Raw genomic sequence first — 23,438 nt, forward strand, 5'->3', positions numbered from 1 at the left:
TGTAGCCATATGGTAACAGCTCATGTAGGCTTATCCAATGGGCTTTGTCAATGCATTTTATTACATGCAGGCTCTACATCCTTTTTAAATGCTGGACTGATCATGCTACATGAGACATTCCTGCTGTTTACATTAGGTACACATTTTAAAAAATATATATATTTCTCATGTGGTCTTGTTTCCATCCAACCAGTCAATGTGTGCATCACTGAAATCTTACCTTCACCTGATGAGGCAACACAGAAGTTTGGGTTTCTATTGTGTAAATCGTTGTGTGGATTTGAGACTGTTCTTCCCTGTACTGCCCTTCCATTTTATCCGATAAAAGGCAATATCACAGATCACAGACATTAGGTTTATGTTAGTGGTTTTGTACCTACCTATGTCTTGAAGTTTTGTTTCCACTGGCACATGGAGCAAATTAAAGACTTTCATTTGATTTCCAATGAAAAACATGCTTTGCTTGGTCTGCCTTAGCAACATTTTTCCCGTAATCCTTGTAATCAGTGACATATTGGCTGCAATTTCAACCATTAAAGTGATATGTATAAAAGTGGTAAAAATCCAAGGAGTAGCAATGGTTAAAATGCAATAGTGTGAAGCAGCACAGATGATCTGGAGTGATGGAGCAGAGATTTCAAACTAAAACAGAAGTGGGACAGAGAGAAACGTGAACAGGAGGTTAGAAACTAAAACAGAAGTGAGCAGAGAAAAACAGGAACAGAGGTGAGAAACAAACAGAAGTGAGCAGATAGAAACAGGAACAGGAGGTTAGAAACAAACAGAAGTGGGACAGAGAGGAACAGGAAGAGAGGTGAGAAACAAACAGAAGTGGGACAGAGAGGAACAGGAACAGAGGTCAGAAACAAACAGAAGTGGGACAGAGAGGAACAGGAACAGAGGTGAGAAACAAACAGAAGTGAGCAGAGAGGAACAGGAACAGAGGTGAGAAACAAACAGAAGTGGGACAGAGAGGAACAGGAACAGAGGTGAGAAACAAACAGAAATGGGACAGAGATGAACAGGAACAGAGGTCAGAAACTAAAACAGAAGTGGGACAGAGAGGAACAGGAACAGAGGTCAGAAACTAAAACAGAAGTGGGACAGAGAGGAACAGGAACAGAGGTGAGAAACAAACAGAAGTGGGACAGTGAGGAACAGGAACAGAGGTGAGAAACAAACAGAAGTGGGACAGAGAGGAACAGGAACAGAGGTGAGAAACAAACAGAAGTGGGACAGAGAGGAACAGGAACAGAGGTCAGAAACTAAAACAGAAGTGGGACAGAGAGGAACAGGAACAGAGGTGAGAAACAAAAACAGAAGTGGGACAGAGAGGAACAGGAACAGAGGTGAGAAACAAACAGAAGTGGGACAGTGAGGAACAGGAACAGAGGTGAGAAACAAACAGAAGTGGGACAGAGAGGAACAGGAACAGAGGTCAGAAACAAACAGAAGTGGGACAGTGAGGAACAGGAACAGAGGTTAGAAACAAACAGAAGTGGGACAGAGAGGAACAGGAACAGAGGTGAGAAACAAACAGAAGTGGGACAGAGAGGAACAGGAACAGAGGTGAGAAACAAACAGAAGTGGGACAGAGAGGAACAGGAACAGAGGTGAGAAACAAACAGAAGTGAGCAGAGAGGAACAGGAACAGAGGTGAGAAACAAACAGAAGTGGGACAGAGAGGAACAGGAACAGAGGTCAGAAACTAAAACAGAAGTGAGCAGAGAAACAGGAGGTTACATGTAAATATAAGATGTATAATTGGGGTGGTTCTGTTTAGTTTCCCCAACCTTTAAAATAAATAAATAAATAAAATAAAACAAACTTGGACGTAACTAAACACACCTCTCTCTCTCTGAATTAATATTGAATATGAAAATATAAATACATTGTACATTTAAACCTGTATAGCCATGAAACATCATATGTATAATTTATATTTGACATGTATATTTCTTGACTAATAGTTACATTTAAGAACAATTCACATTTAACAACTGGATAATGTTTAAACATGAATCTATTAATACCCCTAATATGCAATGCTGTTAGAACAGTGTAAAAGAAAAGCCAAAATGTTTGTTCAAAATCTTTTATTTATTTACTATAAAGACAAACACCAAAATAATTCCAAATTATGCTATAAAATGCTTCAAAAAGGGGTAAAAACTTTAATAATTAAAATATCTTGATATATTTAAAAATTACAAAGAATACATTTAGCCATTTTTTTTTCTTAACCCAGAGTTTTCAATAACAATTTGCTTGCACAGTAAGGTGCTAATAGAAGTTAGCCCTTAAGCCCTGGAAGTATTAAGAATTACAGTCACATAGCATATATATATATATATATATATATATATATATATATATATATATATATATAGTGAAAGTGAACTTTGGTAGAGGAAAATCTGAGACACCTGAGGTAGTAGAAACTGGAATAAACAGCAGTAGACGTTATTTACAAATAAAAAGTACCACCAGGTAACATAAGAACAACACAAAAATAATTACACATTACAATCTCAGTCCAGCTCTGATCCAAAGAATAAGATTACATCACATCCATATTAAAAAAATAAAATAGAAAATACACCACAATTACCAGCAAGCTGAAAAATACTAACAAACTCCAAGAGTATCAGGAGAAGCCACAGGCTTTTAACATTACAGATACAGAGATTGATGAAGTAATACTGATTAGCTGAGGTTCATCAGTTTTAAGAATCTGCCAGAATTTGTTTTGTTTTCAGTATATAAAATGGCAAGAGTGTATACTTTAAAGCTTACACAAAATAAAAACTTGGAAAATAAAATACAAATAAAAAAATAAAATAAAATAAAAAAAATACAACCACCTTTCAAGAATCTTGAAAAAGTAGTACAAAAAAAGTACAGGAGTCAAGTACAATAAATTTAGCTACCAAACTTCACATTGATTTACTCTTTAGCTCTTCAAGCTTTGTCAAGCTTGTACTCCGCATAAAGAAATATATATTTGCATAAAAACTTTCAATTGTTTATAAAGAAGTACTTGTGACTATTTTTTGTTTTATTTTTTTAAAATCATAAATTACATATTATTGCCGTCTCTCTTCTCAGCACAGAGCGGTTCGAAACACAAAGCTGATGATTTCACACACTCGTGTTATTTGTGTTTCTGAACACTTAACACAGTTCAAGCATCATTTTAGAGCATTTCATTTTCTCAACGGATTACAATTAGAACATCACCACTTGAAGAGCTAAAGCTGAAATGATTACATGAACTAGGTACATGCTCTAAACCCTAACAGCCTGCCATAAAGCTGAATAAAATCAACGTATTGACATCTATTAGTAGTATAAAAGTCTGCCATTTTCCTTTGATACTGCAGCCGGCAATTAACAGAAATAGAAAGAAAAACAAAACAAAAAAAACACTGTATCTGCCATATGATAAACTAACATTGAAAAGTGGCTTGCGTTAAATACCAAAATAAGTATAACCTTTGTACAAAGACAAAATCTAATTCTTATATCCTGGTAGCATTCAGAACCTATTGTGAATAGCTGTACAGAGGATTTAAAATAAAATAATTAAAATACTGTATATTCTCTATCGAAGTGATCAGCCTGGCAAATACAGTACAGCAGAAAAGGAAAACGCCAGAAACATATGACCAGCAGGAAGAGCATCAAATCTGGTTCTTTCAAGAAATGTAACAAGACTAATTTTAAAGACTTGTGAACTAACAATGCCATCAAAATATGTATTAACTCAACAAGGCTCAAATGTAACAGTGACATTTTAATAAAAACAGCAGGGTGATCACCATGGCTTTTGGAACCCTAAAACAAGAACCCATCATTTTATTTTAAGAAAGGTCTCACAAGTTCAAAGGTATCTTTGACATTAACAGGTTTATAATAATACTCAAAAGCATTTATTTTTAATTGTAAAAAAATACACCTTTCAAGACTGCAAAATGACAATTCTTTCATTGCAGCTCCATAAGCTTTCACATTCGGCACCAATTTGCTTGCGCCTATTTCGTATTTTTATTTATGTATTTATTTTTAGAAAATCACCTTTTCCTGAACAATGTTAAATGTAAGAGTCTTATCTTTCAAACGACAAAACCAGATTAAATGGTCCGACAGTAAAATGCACAAACCAGCTGCAACATTATGCACTGCAGCTAAAACATGTGGTTTACACAAAACCACTGATCAAAAAAATAAAAAAACACACAACACTTTCTGATGGTGTTTACTGAAGTAGCAGAATTATTAAAACCATTGACAATGACTTACTCTAACCCGTTTAACAAAATAAAATTGTTAAAAACTAAAATTCAGAGAGCAGTAATATACTCTCAATGTGAAACACATGAATTCTGTGACATCTAGCTGTGGGTTCAAAACATGACGCATTTTGAGCCCCCCAGCTGCTAATATTGCCAAAAGAGTGCACCAACAGGAAAATGTTCATCGCTGAACTGCCCTAACACTCTATGATTGCTTTTTTCATTAAAAAAAAAACAAAAAACAAAGAGAGAAGATGCTCTTATGGTCACTAAAGGCCAATCTTTCTCAAGGCACAATTTAGAAGTTAAACTTGTGACTAACTTGCATATTGTGGTAAGGTACAGCTCTGTATGCGTCAGTCACAGCAGCCTTTTAGAGACCTCATTTTCAGGGTTTGTCTTAAGGCTGCTACAGCATCGCTGTTCTGTGAATTCGTTTTCCTGTGTTCAGTAGTATCTTTCACGACTAGCTTCCACTCTTGTGGTACTGCCTCTACCATGCTGTACGGATGATCGGGTGTTTGAGGAGCTCTCGCGCCGGAGGCCTGTCCAGTGGCTGAAGTTCCAGACATCGCAGAACCACGTCTCTAAGACCTGGAGACAGGTGGGCTGGGATTGTAGGAGCACTCGTGGCGCTTGCAATCTGAGGTTTAAAAGAAAAAGAAAAATCCATCAGACTCCAAAACACAGAGTTCCAAAACAAAAATTGCAAAAATGTATAAAATAGAACCCGAAATATAGAAAACAGGTGGTGACATACCTTAAATATCAGTGCAAGGTGATTGGAGTGCTTCTCTGCATTCCACGGTGGCTTAGCACAGGACATCTCTATAATAGCACAGCCCACACTCCACACATCACAGCTCCTGCCATACTGCAGGCCTCTCAGAACCTGACACAAAGATTGCAATGTCAGACAAGCAAGGCACTCCAAGCACTTAGCTGTTATTTTGCTCTTATTGTATTACTCTTGCTCTTATTGTATTACTTGTATTGTAACGCTTGAAATGTTTTTGCCTACGATTGTAAGTCGCCCTGGATAAGGGTGTCTGCTAAGAAATAAATAATAATAATAATAATAACACGTTTCAAAAGAGACACTTAAACTGGGCCCTTCTTAAAAAAATTGGATTTTTTTAGCATTGTACCCCGCTGTATTATTATTATTTAGTTTATTTAGCAGATGCCTTTATCCAAGGCACAGAGACTACAGTGTGTGAACTATGCATCAGCTGCAGAGTCACTTATAACAACGTCTCACCCGAAAGACGGAGCACAAGGAGGTTAAGTGACTTGCTCAGGGTCACACGAGTCAGTGAGTTACAAGCCCTTTTCTTTAACCACTGGACCACACAGCCTCCTATATTGTGCAGAATTTAACACTACTACTTTCGTCTTATTACGTTTTTAGGTTTAGAAGCATAACTTGTATTAAGGCTATTATCTTCACTGGTCAGTGAAACATCATTATTATTCATATTTAAAATGTCAGAAAACTTTACCATGATTTGATTATAATAATGCCTAATAAAAGCTACAGTAATACAGTGCTTTATCATCTTATTCATGCCTCTGCTAAATGTAATAGTTAGTTTTAGTTTGAAATAACCTATTTACAGTTTTCAAAACATTTTAGGTAAGTGAAGGAATCTTTTTTGTACAGCCTCTAGCGGTGTAATAGTCATTGGCAGAAATCAGTTTTTTTATGATTGAAGCCCAATAGAAAAGTACAAAGGGATATTTTTGTGTTTTTACACTGAATTAAAATCAGTGCTAATGATAAAGGATACATATAATTAACTGTAGTATTCTTGAAGAACCAGATAACTTATTTCTCTCCTAATTAAACATGTTTTGGACTACAATCATAACAAGGGATTAGGAGCCCATTCATTGTTGGGGCCTCAAAGCGATTTCTAGTGTCTTTTGTTCAGAGTTACTGAGAACTCTAAATCCACTTCAGCCGGTTCTTAACCAGACAACTAGGAATGCTTTACATACCATTGGCTGAATTTCTCTAATCTTTTTTTGAGCTATAAACTTGTAAACAGCATCAGACAAAATATAACTGGCTTATTACCATGCTGCATGTAAGCAAGACACACAATCCTACAGTGCATGCCTTTTCTAAAAGTTGAAATGCTCAGTACTGGAATGATGGATTTCCATACTGTCAGCATGCAGTTGCCTTCTTTTTTCTATTTTACTTTGAGTAACTCCAAGGACCTGTCTTTATAAAGCAGTCCTACTTGATCAGCAATTAAGCTTCAGATGACAAAAATACTGAAACACAGAGTACTAGAAGGGTGTTTGCTTAACACAGCAATGTGTGCTTGCAAATGTTATAGTATTATAAAAGTAGTATGGAATGCACACACACACACACACAGTCTTACCTCTGGCGCCATAAACGCGATGGTTCCCAGAAGCTGTCCCTGAAACTCACCAGCACCGGTGCCTTTTGATGCCAACCTGGCAGCAGCTCCAAAGTCCGCTATTCTTAGTCTCTGCCCTGTGCTGTCAATTAGCAGATTGGCACCTACAATAAAACACAACAAAAAGTGCTGGTGGTTACCAAAGAGGCAACAGCAGGGGAGGAAAATCCATTTCCCTAGTTACTACCCTCCATATTCCCCCAAACACCACACACACATTCCAGCGAGATCCCCCCACCTTTTCCCTGACAACTGCAGGGAAGCATGCACTCCTAAACGCTGCAAGCATGTCATTAGATATGGCTTGTACTCAGTTCAAGGCTTCAGGGCCGAAGGGTCACCGCGAGACCAAGACCTCGCTGGGCTCTGGCAGCAGCACAATGCACCGCTATTCTCTGTAGGAAACACTCCTGCTCCATCAATTTGCCTTCTGAACTAGCCTTTCGCACCTTTGATGTCTCGATGGATAATCTGGTTCTCATGGAGATAAGAGAGGCCACGCAGCAGCTGCTCTGTGTAGTTTATGATAACCGCTTCCTTGAAGGCTCCATACTTGTTCAGTAAATGAGAAACTGATCCACCTGAAAGAAAAGAAAGGAAAGAAAGTAATCCTTCACTTTTAATGAGCCGTTTCTTGAGCCACGCTGCTCCTCAGATGCCGTTTCTCCAAGAGCCAAGCTGTAACTTCCTACAGCTGTCAGTGTTACATTTTGACTTTACCCATTAAAAACACAGAATGGATTAAAAGACATAGGTGTTTTTTTTATTAAATAACAAAGCAAAAGTTAAAGTAAGGCACATGCCAATATTAACAGAATAAATAAAACAACCTAGGTTACTGTTATTCAGCATTTTATAAAGTACTATTATGATTTTGTTTAAGAGCAGTACATACTTCCTACTACAGCATTTTCTATTTGTTTCTCTGAGATTTCTATGCTTACAAGGCATGACTAAAGACCACAGATTCCAGCTACAGCATGTGTAATCAGAGGTAAAGCACTGTTTTGTACATGGTTCAACAGCCTTCATGCAGCTTTTTAAAGGTGTCTAGTCCAATAGGAGAGCCATTTAATATATTTGGGTTTTAAAAAAAATCTGCTTCAAAAGCCTTCATTTTTACCAACATATTTCCCATAACATAAAACAGACTTGTTTTTAATAATGTCCAATAAACTCCAATTTCAAAGGGATTTAGCAGGCAGTAATTAAAGTGCAGCTGCTAGTTTTCAAAGAGCTGTGTGGATACAATGATCTGGTGTACTTTATATATCACCTATTAGGTAAGCTTTAACTATTTCGTTACCCAACACTATCCTGCAGAGCCTGCACGCTTTGTTCTGTAATGCTGTGTCGACTCACCTGCCATCCACTCCACAAAGAGATTATAATTGTTCTTTTCACACGTTGCCCCCAACATTCGAATGATGTTAGGGTGGTTCAGATGGCCCATCATCCTGATCTCTTCTCTTAAAGCTTCTACCACCTCTTCCTGCTCAGAAGAGGTGTTCCTCACATAGGTAACCTGAGTCGAGAATCAGAAGACATCTTTCTATGCATTGAAGTTATGATTACAGTATGCATTATAGGAATGCATTGACTTATTAACAGTCCAATTTAAAGCTGCAGTGCCCCATACTCATATTCAAGTTTCTATTGAAGTATGAATCCTGGCTAAATGTTCACTTGATTTGTTCCCTGTAGTTTAGCCTATAGTGTACTTGTTTGTAAACTAGACATTTTTAGCTTTCCAATTAATTCCGATTCAACAGGCACAGGCACTTTTCTCCCTCCTCAAAGCCAATTTGCCACAAGCAGGAAGTTAACACATCTAGAATCTCAGGGAAGCCAAAGAGAAATATACATAAATGAAAAAAGGTGCTACTTTTGTTAAGCGGTTAAAATACTACTGGAAATACATACAGATCTCACATTCAGCAAAATGAGGTGAGAACATATCAAAATACTGAGCAAAATCAGATCAGAAACTACTGTATGTCACATCAAGTACATTTTTGAATGGACCAATAAAGTGTTTGTAGCTAACAAAAAAAAATAAAAAAAATAAAATCAGACCTGTTGGACACTTCAATTTAATTATTTAGGTATGAAATGTGCAGTTTTGAAATAATTCATTTTAAAAGTATGAAATCTGGTACTACACTAGGTTCTCATCGATTCTCTTTATAGGTCATGTCTTAACAGTGTGTTCAGGTTCAGCAGTTTACTGGCTGCAACGCATTTCAATAGGGAATCTGCTGGTTGGTTAATGACTGGGAAGAAGGCTTGAGGCGGTGGAGACATTAAAATCTCCAAATGAAATGACCAAGGAAGTGCAAGACTACCTGAAAGTAGGCTTGCAAACAGGTTTTGTTAACCTTGTGTTGTACCAGAGCTCACATTTCAAATTCATACACTATTGCTATATGTGTTTTCCTTTCAAACCGAGACCAGTATAGAGAATGGAAATGCTTGCCAGGCAAGATTTCTAGTATTATTCTGCTAGCTACAACCACATTATGAAGGAACTAGATTTGTTTGAATATCTGAAACACAACCTCAGTTATGTTCCGAAAAGAAATATAGAAAATTGCATGCGTGTGTACGGTATTTCAAGCTGTACAGCGTTGCTTTATGAAATACAGTAGTTAGAGGAGGAGTATCTTAAATGTATGCAAAGATCTCAATGACCTACTGGTTTTCATCTTTGATTTTAATACTTGCTCTGTCTCAGACCTCTTTCTACCATAATATACATAGCAGTGTTAACTTGGTGTCTGGGATCGGAGGTTACTCTGTGTGCTTTGGAGGCTGGTATGAAAAACAGTTGGAATACATGATAATATTAAAATACAATTTTTATATTTCTGGTCTTCTCAATAAATTGATGTTGAATACCTAGTGCTCTTATTGTGTGAAAACAATTGAAGAAAATGAAATCAGGGACTACCTGTTTGACAGCCATTAATGTCCCTGTCCCCACATCTTGAGCCTGGTAACAGGATGAAAAAGCTCCAAGACCTATCTGTTGTCCTTTGAGCCATTCTGCACCCTCTCTGTAAGGGTGTTTTGCTTTGGTATGTCCAGGCAAAGTTTCTGGGGTCTGAACATTTCAAAGAAATAAACAGTTAATAATGTTCTACATAGCTTGGTTATTGAACAATTATATCATTACATACATAGGTAATTTCTTCTTTTTCAACAACAGCCTTTACTTGCTATTATAATATACCAAACATTGAAAGTCTTTCTTGCAGGAATAGATTGGAACATGTACTCTACCAGTGATACTAATGGAAACTACTTGCATTCCGTTAAATCCCTAGAGACTTCTGAATGTAGGCGAGTGAGTCCTGGGAGACTTCAAGGATATCAGAGCATGGGAAAATATCCAAAAGTTATTATGATATGAAAATATCCTACAGCGTAGTGCAATATAGTGAACAACTGTTAAATAGAAGAAAAAAAAAACTAACATTGAAACTGAAGACATTTCTTCAGAAAGAAACTGACTTGGACTCAGACCAAGTATTCTAGGAATTTATCCATGGTCTCTAAAAAATGTGTGTTCTTCTCAATCTGGTTCTGTAGGTTATTAAATGTTCCGTGGTATACAATCAGGCAAACAAAAAAAGGGAACTTGAGTTCCAAGATACACAGATAATTTAGCGTCGTTAAAAATCCTAATAGGCTGCTAAAAAACACTTATGATTGTCCTCTGGACTACTTTTAATATTGTACAGTGTATAATCCCCACTTCAATATACCCACTTCAATAAAGTTGCCCATGCAACACATTTACAGAATGCTAAGAAAAACCCAGTCGCTGTCATAATATACAGATCAATAGTAATCCCAAAAGTAGCACTTACATCCATCTGAATAATAATGACATCCTCTCCTTTGTCCACCTGAAGTTGAGGGATAGTTGGCAGTGCATCCTGGGATGCAGACATTGCCAGGACCACAGCCAGTGCTTCCTCCTCCTCAGCCTCCATCTTCTCTTTGCACTGCTGGTGCTGCTTCATGTCATCGCTGTACGAGTCATTGCTCTCGGTCCTCTCAGGGGACAGCACTGCCACTTCGGACTTGAAGGTGACCGTGCTGTCACTGGCGGGCAGGGAGGCTTCCAGCAGGTCCTCCATGCTGGAGTTTAGCTCCGCTGAGGTATCCAGACGATGGTACTTCTCCTCCACCGGTGTGAAGACCGTGTCCTCGCTGGGAATCAACACGGTGTTGCTGCTAGAACTACTCTCACAGTGCGAAAGGTCTTTCAGGTCAAGCTTCATGTTGCTTTTCTTCGCTTCGTAAAGCTGCTTCCCGCTGTCACTCGGAGATGGCCGTGAGGGTTTTGGTCTGTGGATCTGGCTGCAAGGCAGAGGCCTCGCCTGGGTGAAAACGGGAGACAGTTTCTCAGGCTCTCTGCTTCCGGGGGAGCACTTTTGAACCTGGAGGGAGAACTTACGTTGGGTGCTTGGGGAGGCAGATGCCAGCTTGCTGGGGACAAAACCCTGAGGTCTAACCTTGGCATTCTCAGTTACAGGCAGATTTGGGGGGTTAGAAGAAGGAGAAGGCAAAGTTGGGAATGAAGTTGGGGAACGATTTGATGAGGGGGAGTTCAGACACTGACTTCGCGGCCTGCTCTTTGCCTGAACGGGAGCCTTTGGCTGTTCAGCAGAAGTGCTTGGCACTGGAAGTCCAACAGAAATGCCAGCTAACCTTTCTGCAATGTCCTCTGGACTGGCACCAGCTTTAATATTGCCAAGAGCCCTTGCTATTCTTCCAGGTAACTGGACAGTGTGGACAGGCGTATTATTTTCTGTGACGCTTGGCGAGTTCTGCGGGGCTGAAGGCTCTACAAATTCATCATGTCGTCCAGCTGCGGCGTGCACATCCTCCATGCCCAACTGAATGGCTTCAATAATGTCCATCTCTTCCGCGATGGCCATGAGACGGCGCCGCATGCGTGTGTAATGCGTAGAGCTGGTCACACTCAACATGTCCAAGAGCTTCACAAACACATGGGGCACCCTCGCAACCATCCTAGCAGCACTCAGGAAGACTCTCCTGGACAGCTTGCCAACCATGGAGTGGGAGTTGTCTATGGACTGAAGTGCAAAGCTCAAAAGAGATAACAGCTTCTGATATCTGTAAAAAAAAGGAACCAAACAAACCAACATCAATGACTGTAAAAAACAAACAAAAAAAAAAAAACACATTTAATAAATTATACATTTGAACCACACTGATGTAACACCACTGGCCCCCACTTTATCTCCCATCCTCCACGCAAATTGCCGCCTGTGTCTCTCCACATATACCAATCAAAAGAAGCTGTTCCCTGACCTTCAAACAGAGGCAGCAACTCTGCATTGGTGAGAGCACCTTGTCCTAGGTGTGGCGGCTCATGGGAGGCAATACAATGTTGTTGTAAAGTTGTATTAATTCTACTGCTGAATAAATTTGATGCGTTTATGCATAACCAGCGTTGTTATGTGCAAGTCTGCACGTTTTCAAAGTGCACTGTTCAAGGGTTATTAAAACATTTCTATAATGCACGTAAATGAATTTGTGGCTTACAGAAATGATTACTGCACAAGCAAATAATTCTATTTCATGTGTATTAAACATTAATAGGTAACATTTCCTAAAAATACAGATAGAGGCCCAGTTCAAATCAATCACGAGGGGATACAGAACAGATTCTTTGCAAGAGATTTGCTTTGTTTGTTTATATAAGTTAAGGAAAGTCTGAACTGTAGAAAAACAGTACCTTTCTGCAACAGCTTCTGACTTCTGGCAATCCCCACTGGAAACAATATGCGGGTAAAACTCAGCAGGAAATTCCAGTAAGAGCCTATCAATGAGGCAAAGACGGCCCAGCAAACACTGCCAGTTGCTGGCTTCCGTCCGAGTGCCGAGAATACAATTTAAGACATAGTCCACACCTTCAATACCAATGGACCCTGCAAAGACACAAGAAATAGTTAACCTAGATAGATAGATATAGATAGCTAGATAGGAGACAAATATTTCTAAGAGGGCATGAGTACCTCTTACTGTACACTTCATTTATAAATTATGCAAACGGGTTAGTCCTCTGGAGATACAAACAAGCAAACCAGGCTTCAATATTTAGGTCTTAAAAAGATACACATATATACATGTATTCTATGTTACCATGGGAACGCTTACATCCTTGCATTCTTCATGTTCACAGGAAGGTAAATGCAGAAATTATACTGCAGTAATTCATGTCTTCCTGCGCTATGATGCTTTCACGTCTGCAGTTTTAAAAACAAACCGCAGCAATTTTTTCCTACCATAGAAACAATAAATAAAAAGAATGACGGCAACTCCAAAAGAACAAGGTTCATACCCAAACCAGAGGAAATCAAACACTTGCTGGCATAAACCTCACCAAGTTGTATTTGCATTCAGGGCGGATTTGCTCAGTCACACCATCAGTCTTACCTGCTTTAAGTATTTCTCTCCCAACAGCCAGCTCCCCGACCTGACCTTTACACAATTCCAGCAACGTGGAAACAGAGAGCTGACTTGTACGGCTGTAAGAACAAACATTTTACACACATTAGCATTGCAACCACTGCAATTTCAAACATAAACAGATCTGTGTCTTCTGCACATAAAACTATTTCTCTTCAAAAATATTCACAATGGTAATGTTACTTCTTTAATGAAGGAACACAAATCGACCAGAAGGTGGCACTGTTTACAACCAGATCTTCAGGCAAAAGGTTTAAGGGCACTTGAACAGAAAATAAAACATGCACATCTGATTTACACAAATAAATGAAAATGGTAAGATTCGCCCTCTAATAAAGCAAATTAGGGGAACCCTTTTAAAGTAAGATGTGTGTACCTGTTAGCATCTGCACACTTAACCAATATGGTCTCCACTACTGGCCTGAGAAGCTGCTGCAGTCTTGTTCTTTCTGTATGACTGTGGCACGGAGTGTAAACCAGCATGGCTCGTAATGTTTTCTGTGAAGGAAAAAAAAAAAAAAAAGTTACACAAATTTTGCATGTCAAAACCACAAAGACTTGCCGAAGAAAATGAAAGGTACAATAAAAAGCTTATCCAGCATTTTATGTAGTGGCTACTGAAATTAATTCATTATTTAAAATTAGAAGCATACTATTTTGAATTTGAGACTGTGTTGTAGTAGCACATGTACTTGGCCTTCAACCAATAAATTACTGTCGAGAGAGAGAGAGAGAGAGAGAGAGAGAGAGAGAGAGAGAGAGAGAGAGAGAGAGAGAGAGAGGGGGGAGGAGGAGGAGGAGAGAGAATGCTCCACTATGAAGAGGGAATGCTCAATTACTAATGGGAAAAGCAATTACGTGCAGGCTGGAGTGTACATATGGTACAGTTATAATAAAATACAGTACATGTCTGTACTCTCTTTTTACCAAAGGCGGCTCATCATTAAAACAAAAAAGACCACTACACTGTCTGGCAGTATGGATTGAAAGGGACAGCTGTGACCCAGGGAATTAAATTAGGACTGCCAATTGAAATGGCTCTGAGGTTCAGCAGAAAACAGCTTTCAGCACCACAGGGAGGTCCATCTGCTTTATATAAAAAGACACCTTACTTGAACACCACTTGCCATAAATGCTTTGGGTGAAAGTGCAGGTTTGCACCTGTGTCACTTTTTTGCTCAGCCAAACCCTCTCTTCTCATGCTTATCTGCTATTTAGGTCCTTTCTATAAACCACAGATGTGGATACGGGAATCGCATGCAAACAAACTTTTTCAATAGGCTGTTAAAACAAAAATGTTAAAATACTGGGTAAAGTATAACAAACATGGTTTTGAAAGGAAGAAATACTTTGCCAATAATATAACTGTAGTTGAAATACAGTACAGTAGCTACAACTCAAACTGACCCAATTCATGGTTAGCTTTTTATTCCACAGTGCAGTCTACTGTACACCATTTTGTGTGAAAGGATAAGAAAGAACCTTAATTAGATATTAGGTAATATTCAGGCCAAATCATGCATCTTTCTGCAACAGCAGACTAAAAGCTTGAAGAGGATTGTAGTTCAGAACCATATTTACATCAGCATCTAGTCCTCTTACAATGTACTCTCTTCTTCTTAAACTAGCTCCAAACAAAGCAGCGATTAAGTCCAAAGGCTCTCAAACATCAACCCTGTAGCGGTTATTTACAGCACAAAGCTACCTCCCCTCTACTGTAGAGAATAATAGAAGAATAAGCTCAACACAAGACCCTTTCTGACAAACACATGCCTGAAAAACAAAAAGAACAAAACTTTTCTTGTGCTCAGAAATGCCAACCTCTCTAAGCAAAATGCCACAGGCAAATGTCAACCCTCTAAAGGCCTGAATTCAAAAGAACAAGACTTTTTACTACAGAGAAGAATAATTAGGTTAGAAACCTCTCCTGGCGCCTTTCTCTCTATACCCTATAGCACTGAAAAGCAAATATAGTACACCCTGAAAAGAACTAGAGCTCAAAGTGCTGTAGTGAAACTATCAAAGAGTTTTACCAGAAGCACAGGACAGTAAGGCACGTGTTTATAAAACTGGTGATTCAATCTCATTTAGAGACCAGAGTTAAATTTAGGAGCAAATTAGTACAATAGAAAAGGTATGTGCCCCCCCCTGTCCCCCCAAATTCACAAAACATTTTTAAACGACTAAACCACAAACAAGGAACTTTACATGACTTCTCAGAACAGGCATATGTTTTTTAAGTGTATTTACATTTATTAAAACGCCTGCATAACAAATACAATTTGAAATGTTTATTCTTATGCTTGTTTGTGTCATTTTCATCACATGGTATCACAAACCATTTCAGGATCATTAGCTCCAGTCTTATGATTAAACTGCATGACTTTTTTTTTGTGTGTGTATGTGTGTTTGAATGAAAGACTAAATCTGCATCCACACTCGACCCGAGCGACGAAGTCGCCGAATGTCAATCCACACCAGACTTGGAAATGATCCAAAAGACTGGAAATAAATACATGACCCCGCCCATGCATTCCCATTACAAAACAGGTCTTGTTTTGATAAAAGGTTACCACCCTGACCTCCGGCAACTCCCTTGTAAAATAAAGGCTGGACTTGTAAAATCTATGATCAGAGTTACTGAACATCCCTATACATCCAACAGCTTTATTGTTATCATTATTATTATTAGTAATTGTACAGTTATTTTTTTTCGTGGTACCAGTAGTAGTTGTAGTAGTCTGATTTGAAGCCCGGTACATCTCCAGCTGTCAGCAGACAACTGGACAATAGTAGTATAATTTAACTGATATTTTCAACAAAATTATTTTATTGTTATATATATATATATATATATATATATATATATATAACAATAAAATAATTTTGTATGTATATATTGCAGTTTTATATATGTGTATGTGTATATATATAAATATATATATAAATATATATATATATATATATCTATATATATATATAAAACTGCAATCTCAATTGTGTGTCTTTACAAATTCCTTCATTGATCCTTTTTATTAACTTCTATTTTAAAGTGCAACATCATCATCATCATCATCATCATCATCATCATCATCATCATCATCATCATCATTATTATTATTACGTTGTTGTTAAACATACATAAATCACTATATTATTATTATCATCATCATCATCATCATCATCATCATCATCATCATCCGTGTTATTATGCACAAGTCACCACTTACCTTGTATTACTATCGATGCCGTTCTGCAAATCTATTTTTCTACTTTATCGTAAACGCTGTTGAAGACTGTGACACATCAGATCATGGGTGAGTGGTTTGAGCCGTCTCTGACTTAATTTACTTATGAATAATTATACATAGAACAAGGCATTTTCCTTTTAAAACAGTCCGGTGAACACATATGGCGCATAATCTTCAAAACTGTGAACTTGGTAATGTTGGGATGTGTCACATAGAATACAAACGTGTTGCTGGCTTTGTTTTACAACTTATAGAATAGTAGGACCTTGATGATATTTTTGTGTTTGGCGAATCTCTTTATGCATATGTTCGCTTTATGCATATGTAAAGACATTCTTCTTTTCACAGATTTGTGCCACAGAACAATTTAGTGAACAAAGCGTTATTTATCATAAAAGCAAACAATACTCCCATTTGACTGCAGTGACTTCTAAATGATTCGCTCGCATCCAGTGTGGATGCAGCTTAACCCTTTCAGAATGTGTAAATGTCATATGGATTTTGTTTCTGTGTTGGGGAAATGCAAGAGAATCAGCGTACCAGTGCAGCGACATAGACTTTGTAGACCGGGTCGGCACAGACCATGGACAGCACACTGCAGCACGACTCGACCACCACGTCTCCTGAGATATCACTATGAGATGGCCCGCTGGCTGCTGCACCCAGGCTGTTTCCATTGTTAGAGCCGGAATTGCCACTGCGCTCGCCATTGGCCAAAAGCAAAGCTCCACTGACATCATGCGACAAGCGCCTCAGGGCCATCTCTCGAATATTCCAGTTCCGAGAAAAGAGACAGCCAACCAGCTCGATTCCAAAGACCTGTCCAACAGTGAAAAGTGTAAAAGATTAGTCTCTCATGAACTGAACAAACTTCTATGCCGCCTTACTATTTAAAATTTCCAACAATTCCTCCTAGAATCTTGAATCATTTAATTTTAGACATGTTTTGGGGGGGGGGGGGGGGGGGGACCACAAGAGAGCAAGAGTAAGGATAATCTCAGAAGGGAAGGGAAGGGGAGTTACAAACCGTTGGAATTGTACTAAGGCATAATAATTTACACCAGGCTTGTATAAGAGCTTCACCTTTATCCAGGGCTCTGCAAGCTCTTTGTAAGCGGGAGGGATCTGCTGAGCTCCATATTGTGGCAGGTTGAAGTCGCTCTCCTGCTGGCTCCGCTGCGTGTCTGTGGGGGATGGCTGGTGATGCTGGTGTGACTGAGAATGGACAGGTCGACCTGAAGAAGCATCCAAAGGGCTCGGCATCTCATGGCTGCTGAGAAACAATTATTTAAAATGTCAGGCCTTTGATTCTTTACCCACACTTCAAGCATTTTATGATACTGACCCATTTTCCACTTTCTTAAATAATGGCTTTTGACAGTGTTAAGAATGAACACATTTCAAACCAGGGATGGAAATAAGACTCCTTTTGCATAACATTTTCACCCATTCTAGGTTTTAATACAAGCTTGATGTAACAAGCTCGGGTGTGTTATTAAACTCATAGTAAAACCAGGAAAGGCTCACACCGCTGTGCAATGGGTCTTATTTCCATCCCTGCAAACAGTAAATAGTCTATTTTTAGGAGGGCAAGGGGTGACACTTTGTTTCTGCAGTGTCCCAGAAAAAAAGACGCATTTGCCTACATGTCTTCTGAAAATGTTTTTTTCCAAGCTAATATCTTATGGCATTAGTGATCACAGCAAACATTTGGCACTAGTGATAACATGCAAACAAGCATTGGTGCCCGGTAGTCTGGATCCTGTATTTGTGAGGATGAAAGCCAGCTCAACAAACAAGATCTTGATTCATAACTGATAGTCCCTCCCATAATCAGACATTTGCTGCTTGGAGTAGGTCTCTGAAAGCAGACAGAGAAGCTACTGAATACTGTAATTCTAAACTGTGGCTGGGACATGCAAAACATTGTAGTGTAGCACGAGTTTAGGTACTTTGGTTTAACCCACTGTCATCATAGATAGTTCACAAAGAATGGTGCAACCATTTGATTTAATACTGTTGCCCCATTTAACTATATGAACATTTTTTTAAAAATTTTAAGAAGCATAATGGAAATTTAAAAAAGATGTTTACTAATTAATGAAACTGCTCAATACCTGTAAAAATCGTGCGATTTCCACTTTGCTCTACAAAGAGGGCAGATAAGCGTCTCTCGGGTTCTTCTACATTCTTCCGCCCCTGAAATGCAATACAACATGAAACTCGTTACAGCGAAAACCAAAATGTCTTGTGACCAACTGTCAGATGAGACACAGATTCATTTAAGTGCTTGTCTGCGGTAAAATGTTATTTAATTGTAATTTACAACACACTCTTGAGTTCCATCCTCTCTCTTCTATCTATGTAATTTACTTGGGTGTAAAGAAGCTGTTTATTTGATTGGGTAACACTTCGGATTCTGTTTTAGAGTAGAGATACTCTCCTTTGCTTATAAGCCACGGATGTCTGAAATTCACTTACAAATAGACATGCAGTGGTGATGAAGCTTGTTCCTGCAGCCCTCCTCACATACAGTCAGGCTCTCTTCATCAAGCATGTCCAGTAAGCAGATGGGACACATCTGCTCCTCCTCATCCTTCATACTACAAAACAAAGAGCAAAATCCCAGTGACACTTGCAGCAAAATGTATATATATATGTATATATATATATATATATATATATATATATATATATATATATATATATATATATATATATATATATATATATATATATATATATATATATATATATATATATATATACATACATACATACACACAATAAATTAAAGAAAGATGCACCTGTAAAACTTTTCAGTGGCACGTATCTCAATGAAACAAAGGGGTTTATGTGGGAGATCTGTCTTCAATATTTATATTGAAGGTACATGTTAATGTATAAAGATCACTTTTAAAACAAACATCCAATCAAAATCAGTGATTTAAACCGTCTCTCACTCATCTATCCAAAAATCACAGCTAGTAAAGCTAGATCAAGCATCACAGAAATTTTGATGATCTAAGTACTTTGGTTCTTCTATAGAGAATTGTTTTGGGGAGGTAATTACTGGACTAAAACAAGGTGCCTATCCACCAACAATGATGTGGAATGGCTTCAATCTGAGGTAAAAGCCCACCTGTTCTCGTTGCTTGAAGTGGAAGTGCTGGATGAAGAGGACGTGTGGGAGTTCGACATGCGAGACACAAATTTTTGGATTGTACTGCGAGAGGGAGCTTTGATCCTTGAGCTGCGCCGGTTGTGGTACTTCTGAAACAAACTCTCAACCTGTTCAATTTGGAGAGAAGATCGAACATGTATATAAAATTCATTAAAAAGCAGTTACGCTTTCTGCACCACTGTCCAAGTACAATTTCTGTATTTAACTCTTTCAGTGCTGCCGGCCTTTCTACGGGTCTAGGAAAGACCACAGCTGCAGCCTTGGAACACTAAACACAGCAGACCATTACAATCACATAGAGCATTGACACTGCAACATGTTTATGACTTTTTCACAATCAAATTAAACTATTTAGTGAGTAACATCAGGGTTAGATTTTTCTATATTGTAATTACTTGAAAGTAGTGTTGGGACATGTATCAGAGTATTTGTACGAACATTGCTCCACGTGTATTCGAAGGCAAAAATCCATGCACGTGTCTGCCGGATATTGGATTGAAATTCAAAATACGCATCAAAGCGGTTGGCCTTGCACCGATTTGCCACCTTGCCAGAATTTGTGGGCCAGTTTCTAAAATGTCAAGTTAAAAAAACAGCTCCGTCTGACGTGTGGAATTAATAAACAGAGGATCAGCACAGCTGCTCTTGACTTCCTATTTAAGAAGATGTTGGCAGCAAGAAATAAATGGTCCAAATTAGGAAGCACAACCAAGTTGCCAAATAATTGGGAAGAGAGTCAGTATGTGGAGATGCAGATGTAGGTACCGCACGCCAAAATGCCTCATGGTTTCCAACGCTAGCCCAACTTGCAAGGGAAACGTTATGTATAGTGATCAATGTTTTGTTTTAAATACACTCAACCTACTGTTCTGAGATAAATTATTTTTACTTTACTACAGTGCTACATGTAATGACTTTCATTATGTTTTGCAAATGAACAAATATCCAAACACTTGTCTGAATTTTGAACAGATTTCTGAACATTAAAATACCACGGTCGTCCCAGCACTACTGAAGAAATTCAAGAATGAGGAAAGGCCATTCAGCCCACCTATGCTCGCTCGTTTTGGAAAGTGTTGAAATGGTTAATCCTGAGGCATGAATTGCATGTGTGTCTTGTCTGTGACAAAGGGACACACACACACACACACTACTGTATAGAATCTTAGAACCTTTCCATGTGATTACCTCAAAGTTTTTAAGAGTCTTTCTCCACAGCATGGGATCACAAGGCTCGAGCTGGAAAACTCTCAGCATGACGAACAAGACATGGATACAGAATGTTCCACGACCACAGCTGCAGGTCTGCAATAAATACATAAAACAAAACGCTATAAAAAAGGCTGCACACACATGGTCTCTCCCTCATAAAGCACCTTTTAAACAAGATGCAAGAAAGCCTTTGAAGTTACTTGTCTAGGTATTGCATGGCCCATCTGTACATGTAACAGTGTAGTACCATCTCTGTACACGAGGTGGCATGTCCCTTTCCATAACCCCGCTGTAGTGAAAGTCAGCACTAATCCAGTAAAGATGTTAAAAGGTTGATCTGAGATCAAACAGTGAGGTCAGTGTTCAAGCTTACCTGAGGCCCGATGAAGACCCGGTACTTATTGTCTGGGCTGTCTCCTCCAATAAGGAAGGAGTTGGGTCCAATCTGCTGTAGCAAGTACAGTCGTGCTCGCATGACTTTGCTGACTCTGCGCTGTGTTTCCTCGGGGCTATAAGGTGAAAACCCGTCTGGTGAGGGAGCCCGCCTGGGAGGAGTGACTCGTCCACTCTGAAACTGAACACAAGCCATTATTATTTACAAGAGACAACCCTGCAGATAGCTGCTCAATTAACAAAGAATTGTTAGAATTTTTTTATAATAATAATCATAATAATAATAAAGTGTAGGCAGTCACCTTTTAGTAATTAAATAGTTACTAGACTATTAAAAAAAAAAAATGTGGCACAAGTTTTTTTTTTTTTTGTTTTTTTTTTAAATACCTACAAATGGTGAAAAAGCTAGGAATTTAATAAAACGAGGTAGGAATTGAATAAAAAGAGGTAGAAATTGAATAAAAAGAGAGGTAGGAATTTAATAAAAGTTGTTGGCTTAACTGCTACTGTTCAGGTATAACAAATATGGATATGATTGAGAATGTCATTGTATTCAAGATATTTCTGCCTTGTCATTAATTTAGTCCACAAAATAATTGGTTACTGAAACCTTGCCATTTCCGTTGTGTCTTTGCACTGAGCTCTGCAAAGCTGGCTAGAAGCAGTTACTGTAGCTCAAAAGTGACAGAGGTGCAACTGAACAGACCACAGAACCCTGGTATGTGTTCAGCACACTGGATGTCCCACAGCATCAGGTTCAGGTATCAAGGTTTTAAAAATCTCTGCACACTGTATTTAGGGTCAGAGTGAGAATATCAGGAAACTCAAAACAAACAGTCTGACTCTGATGGCATCAATTAAAAATAAAAAAGACTGTCAAAATTGAATTACAAAAGCAGTGTTGTTATTTGCACAACAATTTGTCACATCTGTGAAATTTCTTAGTCAATTTTAATATGCATACTCTTAAACCACTGCCTGCTAGTCAAAGGATTAAATCATTAAATCAAAATTGCACCAGGATTTCTACCAGTTAGCCTGTGCTCACCCTTTCAAACACACTGAACTTTCGCCAAAAGCTGTTATTTTTGTTTATGATGGTAATCTGTTTGAAAAACCTGAATCTGACATAAAACTACATGCCTAATCAATCAGCAATGTGATATCAATACAATAGTCAAAGTTATTAAATACCTACAAAATGGGCAAAAGTTAGCCAACAACGGAAATTATTTGATTCTACTCTGTAGAGGAAGTAATGTAAAGTTTCTGATGATAGTCGGTGGATTAAAAAATATGGTTATCATTCAGAACGTTAATGTATTAACAGTAAGACATTTCTGCTGCGGTATTAATTGAGGTCAAGAAATAAAGAAATTTCCATTATTTGTGCCTTTGCATGGAGCCTAAAAACCTGTATCCGACCTATAAGACTATTGCATAGATATAAATGATCTTAGTATCTCTGTATACATTACTGAATTTTCAGAACTTTTTTTTATAGAACTCTATGGAAGAAAGTGTCTGTTTAATAAGCTCTGGTGTCTGCGGTCAAGATACATATTACAGGTGACCATTAAGACCGGATCAACTCACAGGTACAGGGGACGCCCTCTTCCTCCTCACGCCAGGAGACTCAGATTTGACAGTGTTTTTTGACGATGAAGATGAGGAGGTGGTGACGGAGGAGCCCGAGCTGCTGGGAGAGGGACTGTGGCGGCCCCTGGACTGCTGGGAAGCGCTGCTCTGCGGCTCGCCAGGGGACTCTGAGCCTGGCTTGTTTGCTTCGGAGTCCTCTGATTTCACCGGAATCGGTTTCACAACCTGTGTGATACACAGCACAAACTTGTGGGTTTGCATATACGCATGAGCAGCAGCTTGCTTTCTTTCAGCTGTAAATATTGTACACATGATCTGCTGCGCAAGGTGCCCTTTGAATTGGAGATATTGGTAATGCATGCACAAATATACCATCCTTAACAGCGTTATAGATACTCCAGACATTTTATTTGTATTTTTTATGATCAGACCACAGTATAGAGGATCTTGACGTTAAAGCTCTTAAAAGGGAACTTAAAATCTGTCAAGTATCACCATAGACTAAAATCGAGAAAATCTCACTATGTTATATTATACCAATTGTTCCTCTTACAAACATATT

The 23,438-nt window shown here is 38.5% G+C and overlaps 1 protein-coding gene across 4 annotated transcripts in view; it reads right to left on the minus strand.

Annotated features, from left to right (window-relative positions):
- Window positions 1–2,079: 2,079 nt before the first annotated feature.
- LOC117963658 (mitogen-activated protein kinase kinase kinase 1-like) overlaps window positions 2,080–23,438 on the minus strand; it is a 71,230-nt gene continuing 49,871 nt past the window's right edge. For 3 of the 4 annotated variants that reach the window (XM_058990367.1, XM_058990348.1, XM_058990356.1), the window contains exons 3-20: window positions 22,874–23,101; window positions 21,258–21,458; window positions 20,861–20,977; window positions 19,631–19,779; window positions 18,970–19,091; window positions 18,606–18,687; window positions 17,572–17,761; window positions 17,029–17,307; window positions 13,614–13,735; window positions 13,205–13,296; window positions 12,504–12,696; window positions 10,603–11,878; window positions 9,681–9,833; window positions 8,093–8,255; window positions 7,180–7,311; window positions 6,692–6,834; window positions 5,056–5,187; window positions 2,080–4,938 (exon numbers count right to left, since the gene is read on the minus strand). In XM_058990367.1, coding sequence (XP_058846350.1) covers window positions 4,789–4,938; window positions 5,056–5,187; window positions 6,692–6,834; window positions 7,180–7,311; window positions 8,093–8,255; window positions 9,681–9,833; window positions 10,603–11,878; window positions 12,504–12,696; window positions 13,205–13,296; window positions 13,614–13,735; window positions 17,029–17,307; window positions 17,572–17,761; window positions 18,606–18,687; window positions 18,970–19,091; window positions 19,631–19,779; window positions 20,861–20,977; window positions 21,258–21,458; window positions 22,874–23,101 — 3,924 coding nt within the window. In that variant the 3' untranslated portion in view covers window positions 2,080–4,788. The remainder of the gene's footprint in view (window positions 4,939–5,055; window positions 5,188–6,691; window positions 6,835–7,179; window positions 7,312–8,092; window positions 8,256–9,680; window positions 9,834–10,602; window positions 11,879–12,503; window positions 12,697–13,204; window positions 13,297–13,613; window positions 13,736–17,028; window positions 17,308–17,571; window positions 17,762–18,605; window positions 18,688–18,969; window positions 19,092–19,630; window positions 19,780–20,860; window positions 20,978–21,257; window positions 21,459–22,873; window positions 23,102–23,438) is intronic. The other variant, XM_058990351.1, reaches the window with a different exon arrangement.

This window comes from Acipenser ruthenus, chromosome 2 (genome assembly GCF_902713425.1).
Source record: "Acipenser ruthenus chromosome 2, fAciRut3.2 maternal haplotype, whole genome shotgun sequence".
Taxonomy (NCBI): Eukaryota; Metazoa; Chordata; class Actinopteri; order Acipenseriformes; family Acipenseridae; genus Acipenser; species Acipenser ruthenus.